At 45.3% G+C, this 16,628-nt stretch overlaps 1 protein-coding gene across 1 annotated transcript in view; it reads left to right on the plus strand.

Moving 5' to 3' along the window:
- Positions 1 to 7,486: 7,486 nt before the first annotated feature.
- LOC126234837 (acetylcholinesterase-like) overlaps positions 7,487 to 16,628 on the plus strand; it is a gene marked incomplete at its 5' end in the record, with an annotated part of 357,715 nt that continues 348,573 nt past the window's right edge. Inside the window, 2 exons of the mRNA XM_049943579.1 lie at positions 7,487 to 7,549; positions 12,774 to 12,962. Coding sequence (XP_049799536.1) covers positions 7,487 to 7,549; positions 12,774 to 12,962 — 252 coding nt within the window. The remainder of the gene's footprint in view (positions 7,550 to 12,773; positions 12,963 to 16,628) is intronic.

A 16,628-nucleotide genomic window follows, 5' to 3' on the forward strand; every position in this document is an offset into this window, starting at 1 on the left:
GCTTTCATCATTAAATAAAGAAGGTTGTTAGAAATAAGCAAAATCATTAGTTCATACTATAATAAAATACCTACAAAAACTATCTTTCGTCATTTCAAAAATAAGCGTTTATATAGAATTCTTTTATAGTTAAGTTTAGTTAGGCACTCATGATGATGACGTTAGTGGTGGGTGGCACTAGGTAATATCTGATTCCATGTAGGGGTAATGACCTCAGAAAGGGAGGAGGAAAATGAAGAAGAAGAAGATGATGATGATGACGATGACGATGATGAAGAAAAATGTTCAATAGTCTGGTAAACGTGATGCCCTACTAAAACACAACAGTTACTACAAAGTCATCTCAGAAATGCAACATCTAGCACTGTTCCCTAGTCCGTACTTCAGCGTGACATGTCACCCTTCATATCGTACGAGGAAACGTCACCAACTTGACCTCATACTTCAAGGAGAAGAAAATCACAAGACCAAGAAATCAACAGCAGCAATCAATCCCCCGCGCAAATTTGGTCATAAATCTGATGGTATAGCGTAGTGACCTTCTGGGTGCACAGCACTCAAACGCACGCACCGGTTGTTTATCATTTGCTCCGCCTCACAGCAGACAGCTAATGCTCGAGCGCGAAGTACTGTGCAATGGAGTGACAACCAGCGTCCTCCTATTCGCAGTATGTTGAAGGAATGGAAGAGGAATTGGCAGAGAGTTACGATTGCCCGACGCGTTCCGACATGTTGTTTTAAGCGAAAGAGAAGTACGTAATGTGCTTACCTTATGTACATATAAGTTCAATATATATTCTAAATAAACAAACCTAACCAACTGAAACATTGCTATGAAATGAACATAATGATTTTCTGTTTTCAGTTTTGTGGTGTCACCGCCAGACACCACACTTGCTAGGTGGTAGCTTAAATCGGCCGCGTTCCATTAGTACATGTCGGACCCGCGTGTCGCCACTGTCAGGATCGCAGACCGAGCGCCACCACAAGGCAGGTCTCGAGAGACGTACTAGCACTCGCCCCAGTTGTACGGACGACATTGCTAGTGACTACACATACGAAGCCTTTCTCTCAATTGCCGAGAGACAGTTAGAATAGCCTTCAGCTAAGTCAATGGCTACGACCTAGCAAGGCGCCATTAACCATATCTGGAGAGAGTCTCACTTGTATTATCAAGAGAAATGTACCACAAAGAATTAAAGTTAAGTATACGAGAAGCTCCGTTCTTTTCTTTATAGCTTTCATCACGTATCCTGTTTCAGACTTAACGCAAGACGGCTTGAGTTGACGCGTGCCCTTTCGGCTACCTCCCTTGTGTCTAGACTGTCTTGTCTAGACACAGCAAGTTTAATCATGCGAATCACACAGAAGTATAGCGCAGCTCCTGCATATGTGCTTCACGTCAACAGTGTCAGCATTCCTATGCAAATAAAATAACGCCAAATAGCGATGTTACTTATGAAACAGCGTTACGGTACTTCTATAACAACAAACTCATCCATTTCATTGATTTACACTGCATTTGTGAATCGCAAAATACACGTGTTCTAAGCGGAGAGATCTCTGGTACCAGCTACATGTTAGAAGCCGCGCAGTTTGACACGATGGACAAAGCGGTATATCTTCTTAGTTCATTGACAGTAGAAACACGTACTCAGTCCCTTATACAATACTCGCGCTCGGATATTAGGAGGCTGCAGAGATACGGAACAGAGCGCGTGGTAACATGTGGGTGCAGATATTTATAAGGTGCATGTTCGGAAGGCATAACTGCGTACTGCCAGAATTACGGCCCTAATTTTCACCCTGGATCGATTGCTGGAGCTGGTATCTACAAAGTGTGCTTTTATTGGTGTGCAATACGAAGCCAAAGTTGATGCTTTTTCTTGATAGATGCAACTTTTCGACAACCGTTACGTCCAGAACTCCTGCAACCGCAGCTGTTGCCCAGTAGTTATGCCACCTGTAGGGAAATAGCACGAATACAGTGGACGACGTATTGGGGCTCGGAGTAGAGCTGGTGAGAACTTTACACCATATTGAAGTCGAGGAGCATGTGCACTTTAGTAATTCTAAAGACAGCTTGTCACTTGCGAGCAACATGCACCCGAATTGCTCATGAGAAGTTCGACTCGCAAATGTATATGCAGCGTGGCAACTACACTACTGTGCGAAACTTTAGGAGAGATGTAACTCTTGCATAATGTGCCACTACCAAGTAACGTATGTGTGCATGTATTAAACCGGGGACCTAGAAACGACGTAGAGGCTTCGTCCTGCCGGAGCCCTAAGTGGTTCACAACCCCACAACAGGCTACAGCAGTCCACCCACCCCACCGCCGCCCCACACCGAACCCAGGGTTATTGTGCGGTTCGGCCTCCAGTGGAACCTCCAGCCACCAGCCCCCCCCCCCCCCCCGGGAATGTCTCTTCTCCCATACCAGACGAGTGTAACCCCAGATGTTTGCGTGGAAGAACAATTATGGTGTACGCATTCGTGGAAACCGTCTTTGCGCAGCAGTCGCCGACACAGTGTAGCTGCGGCGGAATAAGAGGAACCAGCCCGCATTCGCCGAGGTAGATGGAAAACCGCCTTAAAAACCATCCACACGCTGGCCGGCACACCGGACCTCGACACTAATCCGCCGGGCGGCTTCGTGCCGGGGACCGGCACGCTTTCCCGCTTGGGAAGCAGCGCGTTAGAGCACGCTGCTAGCTGGGGGAGTGCCACGTAAAATAACTCGATGAAACTTGAAAGATACAGAGAAAGAGATGTTGCAGTATTATACTGAAGGCGACTAAAGGACAAAAATTCAAAGACAACAATTACACTCAAGTGGGCGCGATTCATGATGGTTACCTGGAAATTAGAAACGGCGGGACGTGGTTCTAAACATTGTCTGTGATCACCGCAGACGGCAGTTGAAGCATCCCCAACTCTCTTTTTGTTCCCTTTTTAGGTACTCCACGTCGACGTCTACTCGTAGATACGTATCGTCGGTGGGTTTTCCGGCTTTACTTCCCGACGAGACAGCGACGACTCTCCGATGGGGTGCGGGCCTTGTGTTTTGCTATTACTGCGAGTCTTGTAAATATCGATTTTGTTTAGTAATTTGCCCGGCTAAAACTCTCCCCCTTTTTGATTAAGACAGCCTGCGCCACCTTTCGGAGGGAGTTGGGACGTCAAAGAGTCACAAAAGTTCATATTCAGCAGTCCGTAAAACACGTAAACGTTCACTTCAGTTAGCGTGTTAGTTGGTGCCCACGCTTTCCGCTAGATGGTGCTGACTTACTGCTGAATAGCTTTGGTTCCGTAAAACCTTCACTGATTAGTACTAGATAAATGAAATAAGTACAAAACTCTTGTATTTCACGTTCAATCTATATTCAGGTTTCTACCCTGGAGGAATTTAAATAGACCGCAAATGCCGATATGCACGCCCTCTACGTCCAGATTCGCAACTAACGGCACACGACACTTTCAAAAGTCCACACGTTAATATCTGAATACCGGTACCACCGAATTCACTCGTATCAGCAGATAATTTGAGTTTCTGTCGTCTATATGTCCGTAAAGTTCCAAACTAGCACTAAAGTCCTAAAATCCCCTTAATACTCCGTTGCTACCAACAGTCAAGAGTCATACACTAATATTCTAACAGTTTATCATGAATCTTAACACGATAAAACCCAATATAATTGTTGTCTCGCTGACTGACACGGGTTCCCCACCCGTTAACGAAACAATCAAGGTAAAAATGCGGCAATAATGGCGATCAGGCTTTTTTGTAGGTTTTTCATCACAAGAGTTTAACGTCACTGCCTTCTCCATGACGGAGCTTCGGTGGCTTTGCTGTACTTAGACGTTAAACTACTTGCTGTTATACTATAATTTTGGTCTGCAATTACCGAACTCTGATCCTACACTATTTTCCCCTCTAAAAATTCTATTCTTAATTTTAAATTATTCTTTCTATAGCTTTTATCATGAACCGAGGTGTTACACAGTCCATACTCTCCAGCGCGCTCCCGTGTTGGCCATCAGCTTCATGAGGAGCTCTGCTGGCAGGACGTTGCATTCCTCCACCAGCGTGGTCCACAACTTCTGGACAGTCTTTGGTGCATGTGGACGCGCTACAATACGTTTCCTCAACGCATCCCACACGTGTGCTTGGGGGCTGAAGTCGGGGAACGGAGAGGCCGCTCTATTCGCCGATTATCTCCACGTTCCAAGAGTTCCTCCACCTGTGCTGGTCGTCCTTAGCTCGTGGTCTCGCGGTCGCGTTCTTGCTTCCAGAGCACAGGGTCCCGGGTTCGATTCCCGGCGGGGTCAGGGATTTTCACCTGCCTCGAGATGACTGGGAGTTGTGTTGTCCTCATCATTTCATCATCATTCGTGAAAGTGGCGAGATTGGGCTGAGCAAAGTTTCGGACTTTGTACGGGCGCTGATAACCGCGCAGTTGAGCGCCCCACAAACCAAACATCAGCATCAGCATCATCCTGCGTTGGACGAGCGGTTCTAGGCGCTACAGTCTGGAACCGCGCGACCGCTACGGTCGCAGGTTCGAATCGTGCCTCGGGCATGGATGTCTGTGTTGTCCTTAGGTTAGTTAGGTTTAAGTAGTTCTAATTTATAGGGGACTGATGACCTCAGATGTTAAGTCCCATAGTGCTCAGAGCCATTTGAACCATCATCCTGCGCTGTTCGAAGCGGTCGCGGATTTTGATTCGTACAAATGGGTCGAATTTACCCGTGAACAGGGAAGGAGTTAGGGTTAGAATAACGGCGACAGTTATGTGCATCGAGTTCAAAGATTTGGAGGGCACTAAACCCATACAACGCAATGCGTCTCCACCCGACAACAGTTGAAACACCAAATCGATCATGTTCGACAATGCTCCTGGGTGCTTTTCGTGTCCCCAACTCTCATCATGTGACGGTACGTTCAGAATCGCTACTCAGATCGAACCCGCTCTCATTGTAGGAGAGCGACCATATTCGTCATTATTCCAGTCCCTACACTCTTGGCAGCATCGAAAACAGTGTGCCGGCCGAAGTGGCCGCGCGGTTCTGGCGCTGCAGTCTAGAACCGCGAGACCGCTACGGTCGCAGGTTCGAATCCTGCCTCGGGCATGGATGTGTGTGATGTTCTTAGGTTCGTTAGGTTTAACTAGTTCTAAGTTCTAGGGGACTAATGACCTCAGCAGTTGAGTCCCATAGTGCTCAGAGCCATTTTTCGAAAACAGTGTCGTCGAAGTGCGTGGTTCAACGGAGCACGAAGTATTTGACGTCGCACCAGACACCACCCAAGGGCAGTAGTGAGATTTCATGCCTCTTGAGTCCTGTGGTTGCATTTGAGCCCGCTGTGTGACTTGAGTGTTTTCTTCCCTGCTGAATAATTTAGCGGTCATCTGCTTTTGTAGTTGACCGTTGTCCGCCACTTTCTGTCCTTCAGGCAGCAGTGGCTGTACTTTGGAACTCCCCACAGGCCCGAGAAAGAATGCTGTGAGCAGTGACATACTCACGGGCTACACTCGTCACTTCGACCTTCTTATACACTACTGACCATTAAAATTGTTACACTACGAAGATGACGTGCTACAGGCGCGAAATTTAACCAACAGGAAGAAGATGCTATGAAATGCAAATGATTAGCTTTTCAGAGCATTCACACAAGGATGGCGCCGGTGGCGACATCTACGACGTGCTGACATGAGGAAAGTTTCCAACAGATTTCTCATACACAAACAGCAGTTGACCGGCGTTGTCTGGTGAAACGTTGTTGTGATGCCTCGTGTAAGGAGGAGAAATGCGTACCATCACGATTCCGACTTTGATGAAGGTCGGATTCTAGCCTATCGCGATTGCGGTTTATGGTATCGCGACATTGCTGCTCGCATTGCTCGAGATCCAATGACTGTTAGAAGAAAATTAAATCTGTGGGTTCAAAAGGGTAATACGGAACGCCGTGCTGGATCCCAACGGCCTCGTATGACTATATGACAGGCATCTTATCCGCATGGCTGTAACGGATCGTGCAGCCACGTCTCGATCCCCGAGTCAACAGATGGGGACGTTTGCAAGACAACAACCATCTGCACGAACAGTTCGACGACGTTTGCAGCAGCATGGACTATCAGCTCGGAGACCATGGTTGCGGTTACCCTTGACGCTGCATCACAGATAGGAGCGCCTTCGATGGTGTACTCAACGACGAACCTGGGTGCACGAATGGCAAAACGTCATTTTTTCAGATGAATCCAGGTTATGTTTATTGCATCATGATGGTCGCATCCGTGTTTGGCGACATCGCGGTGAACGCACATTGGAAGCGTGTATTCGTCACCGCCATACTGGCGTATCACCCGGCGTGATGGTATGGTCTGCCATTGGTTACACGTCTCGGTCACATCTTGTTCGCATTGACGGCACTTTGAACAGTGGACGTTACATTGCAGGTATGTTACGACCCGTGGCTCTACCCTTCATTCGATCCCTGCAAAACCCTACATTTCAGCAGGATAATGCACGACGGCATGTTGCAGGTTCTGTACGGGCCTTCCTGGATACAGAAAATATTGGACTGCTGCCCTGGCAAACGCATTCTCCAGATCACTCACCAACCGGAAATGGCTGGTCAATGGTGGCCGAGCAACTGGCTCGTCACAATACACCAGTCACTACTCTTGATGAACTGTGCTATCGTGTTGAAGCTGCATAGGCAGCTGTACCTGTACACGCCATCCAAGCTCTGTTTGACTCAATGCCCAGGCGTATGAAGGCCATTATTACGTCCAGAGGTGGTTGTTCTGGGTACTTATTTCTCAGGATCTATGCACCGAAATTGCGTGAAAATGTAATGCCATGTTAGTTCTAGTATATTTGTGCAATGAATACCCGTTAATCATTTGCATTTCTTCTTGGTGTAGCAAATTTAATGGCCAGTAGTGTAGTTCTTCGATGATTAGTCCCAGTGTGAAGCGATCCAAATGATGTCTACAGGCCACCAAACTATATCGTAACTGCTGGCTGACGCACTGAGTTTCCCCTGTATCTTCTTCTTCCTCGTTTTGTGGCCTAGCCCCATTTGGCATCTTAGCCACACTGACGTCACGCCATGTGACTTCCAGCATGTCCTCACACTTTGATTCATTCCCAGCGAATTTTTAATATATTATGTTACTGTATCTTAAGTTTTGCAGCGCGCCATATTTTAGTGTACGTAGCTACTCTTAAGTTGCCAGCGGCTCTCCCTGACGGCGGACGTTGTGGCCCGCACAGAGCCCGTGAGGCGCAGGATGGGGATGTGGCGGTGGCGCGTGAGCGTGGCGCTGGTGGCGTGGCTGGTGGCGGGCGGCGGCAGCGCTCGCGGCCGCCACCACCTGTCGGCGCTGCGGCAGCGCGACGCCAGCGCCAGCGGCGAGGACCTGCACCTCGACCTTGACCTCGACCCGCAGCCGCCGCAGGCGCCGCAGCAGCCGCTGTCGGGCAGCGCGCGCCGACACCCCGAGGACGACCCTCTCGTCGTGCAGACCACCAAGGGCAAGGTGCGCCGCTCCACATCCTCTAAGCCGCAGGCTTTGCCAACATTTCATCAGACGTACTTACATACATGCCACCGTGTGGTTCATGCCGGAAGGTGCCCTGCACCAACACTAGTGTCAGCCCCCTTACTTGACTGTCAGCGGATGTGACTGCCATGCAGCAGGCCCAGTTTTACTCACGGATGGGTTGGAGATTTTCGCCACTCGGGGAATGCGTCTTGTGTTGTCCTCATCATCATTTCATCATCATCATCATCATCGACACGCAGGTCACTCAGCGTGGCGTCAGCTGAAAAGACCTGCAACTAGGCAGTCGAGCTTCCTCAGGTGGGGACTCGGGGCCATCGATCCCATACGACCATTTCATTTCACCATGCTGTGCCACTCCCAAACAAAACGAGGGACAAATGACTCTCTGTCCTCCATAAGAGCCCTAATTTTTCGATCAATAATTTCTGTCATCTTCGTGGTCGTTACGCGAAGTTTATATTGGCAGCGTTAGAATCGTTCTGCCGTCAGCTTCAAATGACGGTTCTCCAAGATTTTGCTCAATAGTTGTTGTTGCTGGTCTTCAGTCCTAAGACTGGTTTGATGCAGCTCTCCATGTTACTCTATCCAGTGCAAGCAGCTTCATTTCGCAGTACCTACTGCAGCCTGCATCCTTCTGAATGTGCTTAGTGTATTCATCTCTTGGTGTCCCACTACGATTTTTACACTCCACGCTGCCCTCCAATACTGAATTGGTGATCCCTTGGTGCCTCAGAACATTTCCTACCAACCGATCCCTTCTTCTAGTCAATTTCTCTTCTCCTCAATTCTATTCAGTACCTCCTCATTAGTTACGCGAACTACCCATCTAATCTTCAGCATTCTTCTGTAGCATCACATTTCGAAAGCTTCCATTCTCTTCTTGTCCCAACTACTTATCGTCCATGTTTCACTTCCATACATGGCTACACTCCATACAAATACTTTCAGAAACGACTTCCTGACACTTAATCTATACTCGATGTTAACAAATTTCTTTTTCATCAGAAACGCTTTCCTTGCCATTGCTAGTCTACATTTTATATCCACTCTACTTCGACCATCATCAGTTATTTTGCTCTCCAAATAGAAAAACTCCTTTGCTGCTTTAAGTGTCTCATTTCCTAATCTAATTCCGTCAGCATCACCCGACTTAATTCGACTACATTCCATTATCTTCGTTTTGCTTTTGTTGATGTTCGTCTTATATCCTCCTTTCAAGACACTGTCCATTCCGTTCAACTGCTCTTCCACGTCCTTTGCTGCCTCTGACAGAATCACAATGTCATCGGCGAACCTGAAAGTTTTTATTCCTTCTCCATGGATTTTAATACCTACTCCGAATTTTTCTTTTGTCTCCTTTACTGCTAGCTCAATATACAAATTGAATAACATCGGGGAGAGGATACAACCCTGTCTCACTCCCTTCCCAACCATTACTTCCCTTTCATGCCCCTCGACTCTTATAATTGCCATCTTGTTTCTGTACAAACTGTAAATAGTCTTTCGCTCCCTGTATTTTACCCCTGCCATTTCAAAGAGTTTATTCCAGTCAACATTGTCAAAAGCTTTCTCTAAGTCTACAAATGCTAGAAACGTAGGTTTGCCTCTCCTTAATCTTTCTTCTAAGATAAGTCGTAAGGTCAGTATTGCCTCACGTGTTCCAACATTTCTGCAGAATCCAAACTGATCTTCCCCGAGGTCTGCTTCTACCAGTTTTTCCATTCGTCTGTAATGAATTCATGTTAGTGTTTTGGAGCCGTGACGTATTAAACTGATAGTTCGGTAATTTTCACATCTGTAAAAACCTGCTTTCTTTGGGATTGGAATTATTATATTCTTCTTGAACTCTGAGGGTATTTAGCCTGTCTCATACATCTTGCTCACCAGATGGTAGAGTTTTGTCATGACTGGCTCTTCCAAGGCTGTCAGTAGTTCTAATGGAATGTTGTCTGCTCCCGGGGCCTTTTTTCGACTTAGGTCTTTCAGTGCTCTGTCAAACTCTTCACGCAGTATCATATCTCCCAAATAGTAATCCATGAAAAGAACGTCTTCCCTCCTGCGGATTCCCGCTTGATTTCCCTAAGCATCGTCGTAATACTCGAGTGCTGATTGAACCTACCAGTAACAAAGCTAGACCCCTGCCTATCAATCGCTTCGATGTTATCCTTTAATCCCACCTGATGGGGATTCCAAACATTCGCGAAATAGGAATTGGCCGCACTAGTGTTGTATGTGCAGTCACATTTATCGATGACGGACACTTTCCTAAAATTCTTCTAATAAACTGAAGTCGATCGCTCGCCTTCCCTACTACTCACCTTACGTACTCCTTCCATTTCATATCACTTTCCAATTTTACACCTACATATTTAATCGCCATAACTGTGCCAAGCTGCACACTACTAATGCTATGTTAGAACATTACGGGATGGTCTTTTCCTGCTCATCGGCAGTAACCTACATTTTTCTACATTTATAGCGAGCTGCCATTCATCATACCAGTTAAAAATTTAGTCCAAGTCAGCTTGTATCCTCCTACAGTCACTCAACGATGATACATTCCCGTACGCTACAGCAACATCAGGAAATATCCGCAGATCGCAACTCATCCTTTACTCGGAATATTTGTGTGTATACAGGGTGTTTCCGTAAGAGTGTGCAAATATTTTAACGGGACATAGAGGATGCTCCACTGAACAATTTGAGGTGGGGAACCTTGGGTTGGTAGGGCAAGCTTAAGGAGACATGGAAATAAACGTGTCTACCGAACTGTCTAGCATTATTGTTTTCCAGCTTATTTGCAACTATCATGCATACAAGTTACACGTACTGTGATGTTCTTTTACATGCATATTCTTGATTTTCTCCAAAGAAAAAAAGGAGGACAAGGCATATCTTCTACCTGGCCGGCTGAATGACCATCCGTAATTGAGTTTCTTGCAAAGAGTTTTACCAGAGTTTTTGGAGAACATAGCCCTGGCTGTTCCTGAGAGGACATGGATACAACATGACGGTACCCCGTCTCACTTCAGTGTGGATGTCCGCAACCACCTCAGTCCTGTATTTCCTGGTTCCTGGATTCAAAGGGGAGGCTCTGTTCCATAGGCTGCGAGGTCACCTGACTTGCATAGTCTTGGTTGTTTCCTAAAGGGATATCTAAAGTCACTTGAGACGCCAGTGGATACGGAGTTGGAATTACTTGCCAGAATTGTAGCTGCCTGCGATGTGATTCGAAACACACCAGGGATATTTGGCAGGGTGCGTCAGAATCATTTTCGCCAATGTCATGCTTGCATTGGCGTCGATGGCCGTCAGTTTCTGCGAATTTTGTAAAATACGGTACACATGATACGTTCATTGTGTCAGTGACGGTATTAAAAGTTAACTATAACTAACGGAAATAAAGAAGCGCACAATAATGTAATTTTATTCCTGTTATCTCCTTAAGCTGCTTATTCCAACCCCAGGTTCTCTCCCTCAAATTGTTCAGTGGAGCATCTTCTGTGCCCTAGTTAATTTTTGCACGCTCTTGCGGGAACCCCCCGTATAGAGTAAGGACAACCGGATCAAACGTCCTTCAGCACTCCTGACGGTCCCCATGTCTCTGATGAACACTCACCGTTGACGACAACGTATTGGGTTCTATTACGTTTAAGAAGTTATATAGACACTCACATATCTGGGAACCTAGTTCGGTTTCAGTTACAGAGTAAGATGACGTGTCACGATATTCCTTCTAAAACACTATTTAACAGTATCAAGTTTCCAGTATAAAACGTATGCAACTAGTATCGGAGAAACACCTTACAAGTGTCTTCCAAGCAGAAAATTAAAACATGGTACAAGTAAGTCAAGTTCTAAAGTTACTGCATCAGCTGTGTAAAAGATTAAATGCATTTATAGGAAACTATTGAACCGACAGGGCGATATAGGGAAATCGGGTAGCTTACAAAGAAAGAACTGGAAAACAGCAAAGATCATGAAAGCCCACATTGAACAGATACAACAAAGAGATCTATACCACAAAAGGGAGAATTACATAATACGGTTACTGCAGGAAATGCTCATTAAGCTTATGGAACCGTTATATCTAGTAGTAGATCGCAAAAAAGAAACGTTAAAAAAAGAAGAAATAAAATTTTCACAACGTTCTTTGGACCAAAATGCGTAAATGAAACTTGGATGAAAAAGAAATCATACAAGATCTAGTAGCTACAGTATAGAATCACATATGACATTAGTATTATGGTTATCTATATAGAGTGGACAACGTCAGGCTCATAAATATAATTCTGAACTTAGCCTCATTAGTGGAAAAACCACAACTGACAGATAGACGTTAATGAGCACCTGAAAGAAATGGGCAGCCACGAAAAAATCATTCAGCATGGAACAAAATTTAGAGCCACAGCTCACAAACACAAATTTCCTCAGAAGACACTTCAGTTCATTGGGAGCAGTCTGGGAAACTATAGCTCACTTATAAAGCAAAATACGTACTGAACACCTGTACGATCGGTCCTTTAGTACTACACCAGGATTAAATTCCAAAGTTTCGCAAGTTGGAAGCCATAGGAGTGAACTGCTTTTGTTTATGTCATTTACAAACAAATTACATGATCTAATGATTCCTTCTTAATGTACGTCACTGGAGCTTCCCTTCCAAACATTAGAATTTTCTCAACAGATTTTACTCCTGAAACTTTTTGATTTCCACTCCAAGTTCAGCAAGAACATAGGCCTACTTTGGAAGTGACTAGTTAACTCAAATATTGTGAAGCTATATATCATTATTTATTTAACATCTGGACACGTTTCTGGCATCAACAGTTTCCAACAAGTAAATGGGTCTCAGAGTGGGTCACAGAGAAAACAAAATTCTTTAAGAATGCGTCTCGAAATATCTACTCGGATGAAAAGACTAAACAAGAAACTCCGCTTTGTGGTATCTGAGAACGTAAGCAAGAAGCGGTTCAGGGTTCCCCCTCTCATTTCTGCCATCAATAAATTCTCTAGTACTGTACTTTAATCCCATGAATTACTCGGCCACACATAGCAGTTACACTTATACAATAATACTACACAAAGAGAAGGTGCTAAAGTGCGCGTCACAAGAAAATACTTGCACTTACACCCTTGAACACCACCAATGGCCTGCGAGGCACGATGACATGCGACTGCAGTATTCTGATTACAGGTTCGCGGCGTAACGCTGGCTGCGACGACGGGAAAGCTGGTGGACGTGTGGATGGGAATCCCATACGCGCAGAAACCCGTGGGGCCACTCAGGTTCCGCCATCCTAGGCCCGTGGACCGCTGGGACACCAACGGCGAGATCCTCAACACCACCACTCCTCCGAACAGCTGCGTCCAGATCATCGACACGGTCAGTGCTTCTTACTCTCTACGTACAGATGTCATTAATTTTCAATACTTTTCATACTGCGAAAGTCTACATACAACAAAACTGAATATCAAGTAGAAAAATGGTTCTAATTATAAAGAAAAAGGCTCTTTCAGCATTTTTCTAATGTTTCCACTGAGTTCAAATTGAAATAAAGTTATCAGTTATTTGAAACTTCTACATTAACTAATGTCTACCAGTACTATTATGTACAGTCCATTTACTTCAAGCATTTCAGCTCTACCATGAGGTGACAAAAGTCGAAGGATACATGCTAATATCGTGTCGATCGTGCTGCTCGTCATAGTGTCATGGACTCAAAAAGTCGTTGGAAACCCCCTGCAGAAATATTGAGCCATGCTGCCTCCTTATCCGTACATAGCAGCGAAATTATTGCTGGTGCAGGGTTTATGTACGAACTGACCTCCCGATTATGTCCCATAAGTGTTCAGTTGGTGGCCAAACCATTCGCTCGAACTCTACGAAATGTTCTTCAAACTCATCGCGAACGATTGTGGCCTGGTGATATGGCACACGTCAATCCATAAAAATTCCATCGTTGTTTTGGAACACGGCTGAAAATGGACTTCAAGTAGCCGAACATAATCATTTCCAGTCAATGATCGGTTCATCTGGACCAGGGACCCAGTACATTCCACGTAAACACAGTCCACACATTATGGAGCCACAACCAGCTTGTACAGTGCCTTTTTGACAACATGGGCCCAATGTTTCATGGGGGTGCGCCACGCTCGGACCCTACCATTAGCCCTTACCAACTGGAATCGGGACTCAATGTCCAGGTCACGGCTTTTCATTCATCTAGGGCCCAACCGACATGATCACGAACCTAAAACAGGCTCTTCAGGCGATGTCGTGGCTATTAGCTACGGCACGGACGTCGGTCGTCTGCTGTCATAGCCCATGAAAGTCGAAAATTTCGCCTCTCTGTCCTAACGTATGCCTTCGGTGTACGCCCCACATTGATTTCTGCGGTGAGTTCACTCAGTGGTGTTTGTCTGTTAGCATTGACAACTCAACGCAAACGCGGCTCCTCTCTGTCGTTAAGTGAAGGCCTTCGGTCGCTGCGTTGTTCAAGGTGAAAGGCAATGCCAGAAATTTGGTATACCCGGCACACTTTTGACCCTGTGGATCGCGGAATACTGAATTCCCTAACAGTTTCAAAAATGGAATGCCCAATGCGTCTAGGTCCAGCTACCATTGGACGTTCAAAGCCTTAATTCCGGTCGTGCGGCCATAATCACGTCGGAAACCTTTTCACATGAATCACCTGCATGCTAACGACAGCTCCGCCGATGCACTGCCCTTTTCTACCCTGTTTACACGATACTACCACCACTTGGGTTGTGCATATCGCTATCCCATGACTTTTTGTCTCCTCAGTCTATCTCTCTAAAAATTTGTCTTTAAATATAAGAGAGTGCCTTGGCAGGTGAATTAAATGCATAAATAAGAATGTACCGGTCTACATAAATTCATTACATATGTTGAATTATTTTGGAGAATAACGTAGACGTATTAGTGTACGTTATGACGCTGCAAACTAGAAGAGTTACTTAAACTAATAAAGTATAGAGGAAAATAGTTTGCATTAGCTATAGAACGCTCCATACATTTACATTCTCAAGAGTTTCCAGTTTCAGATTATGCCAGCTCCTAGTTGCCGGCAACTGTTATGTGATTCTGTGCAAATGATCACGGTAATTATCATTGCAACCGTTGGTAAAATTGATTTCGTTTCTTTCAAAAACATACAAGTAATATTTGTATGTTAAGCAAATTAAATACGAGCATTTTGAATGAGAAAACGTGCATATCAACACCATGTACGATGGGCTTCTAGCAGTGGGAAAAGCGTGCTCTAATTTAATTTACAGAGGTAGCACTGCCTCGGAGTTTTATCCGTTCTCTCTACTCTCTCTAACAGGGCGACCGTGGACTTTGGTGCTGGAGCGTGCTTCAAGGCTGAATGTAATGAGTGTGGCTCATCTTCACTTGGAGCCGCGGATCACATGGAGTTACTGTTCGAGCCCTCTCAACGAATTCAAATAACTGACTGAATTACTGAATGGGAGCGAACCTCGCCATTCAAAATCTGTCGTTGAGTTAAGCTTCGAGCACAGTCGGTCGTATCCACAAGTAACTGTCACAGATTTTATCGTAAATATCTTCTCAAAACTCAGGGGATACCAGTTGATGTAGTGGACTATCTAGTGAGTTTACTGGATTCCTGGCTACGCACCGCTGCGATAAATAATTAATTGATTGTAGTTGAGTGTTTGATTACTAAGATAATATCTAAACTGATCTTCAAAAAGTAGGGTACACATTATTACGGCAAGCCAAGCAATTTTTTTATTGAACGGTGCAGTTTATTTCAAAGTTGCATAAATATATCACATTATTTTTAAACATAGTCACCTTAGTCTTTGCGGACAGTCGTGGAAACTTTCTACCAATCGTTTAATTCCTCACGATAGAAATCCACACTTTCTTCACGGAGCCATGCGAGAACTGCTGTGTTAACGTTCTCATCGTTGGAAAATATCCTCCAGACGTTCTTTCAGCTTGCCGAAAAGATGCAAATAACATGGTAGAAGAAGAACTTAACTTCCCCGTCGGCATCACGCACGTCTGTGCGGCTTTGTCCAAATTGTTGACATCAATTCACTACGGCTCGACGTGACGTAGCATGTGCTCAACATACCGCCAGAAACTCAATTTGGCTCCGTGTGGTAATTCAGACGAGCCGTCCTCAAGAATCGTACATTTCTCATACTTCAGTTCAGGTGGACGTTTCCAGTTCCACTTCAGTCGTACGCTGTAATGCACTTGTTACCCGTACCGACTCAGAATTCTGTCTGCGGCAAACCCGGAACACGTAGACCTACTCTCTTCTGACAGTGTGCCACTCATGTGCGCAATGTTCTTAGCGGTGAACGACACGTGTAATTTGCTCTCTGAAGTCACAACGAAACATGTACTCATATTAAAAGATCCTTCACTCAATACCCATTCATTCCTCTTTGTTTCATCATACTACCACATAGCATGCAGAGGTTGTGCCGTATTCTTGATAGGAAGGCAGCTCCAGTCCCACAACACACATCTACATCTACATCTACATAAATACTCCGCAATCCACCATACGGTGCGTAGCGGAGGGTACCTCGTACCACAACTAGCATCTTCTCTCCCTGTTCCACACCCAAACAGAATGAGGGAAAAGTGGCAGCCGATATGCCTCTGTACGAGCCATAATCTCTCTTATCTTATCTTCGTGGTCTTTCCACGAAATATAAGTTGGCGGCAGTAAAATTGTACTGCAGTCACCCTCAAATGCTGGTTCTCTAAATTTCCTCAGTAGCGATTCACGAAAAGAACGCCTTCTTTCCTCCATAGACTTCCACCCGAGTTCCTGAAGCACTTCCGTCACATTCGCGTGATGATCAAACCTACCAGTAACAAATCTAGCAGCCCGCCTCTGAATTGCTTCTATGTCCTCCCTTAATCCGACCTGATAGGGATCCAAAACGCTCGAGCAGTTGTCAAGAATAGGCCGTATTAGAGTTTTATAAGCGATCTCCTTTGCAGATGAACCACATCTTCCCAGAATTCTTCCAATGA

This window comes from Schistocerca nitens, chromosome 2 (genome assembly GCF_023898315.1).
Source record: "Schistocerca nitens isolate TAMUIC-IGC-003100 chromosome 2, iqSchNite1.1, whole genome shotgun sequence".
In the NCBI taxonomy this organism is placed as follows: domain Eukaryota; kingdom Metazoa; phylum Arthropoda; class Insecta; order Orthoptera; family Acrididae; genus Schistocerca; species Schistocerca nitens.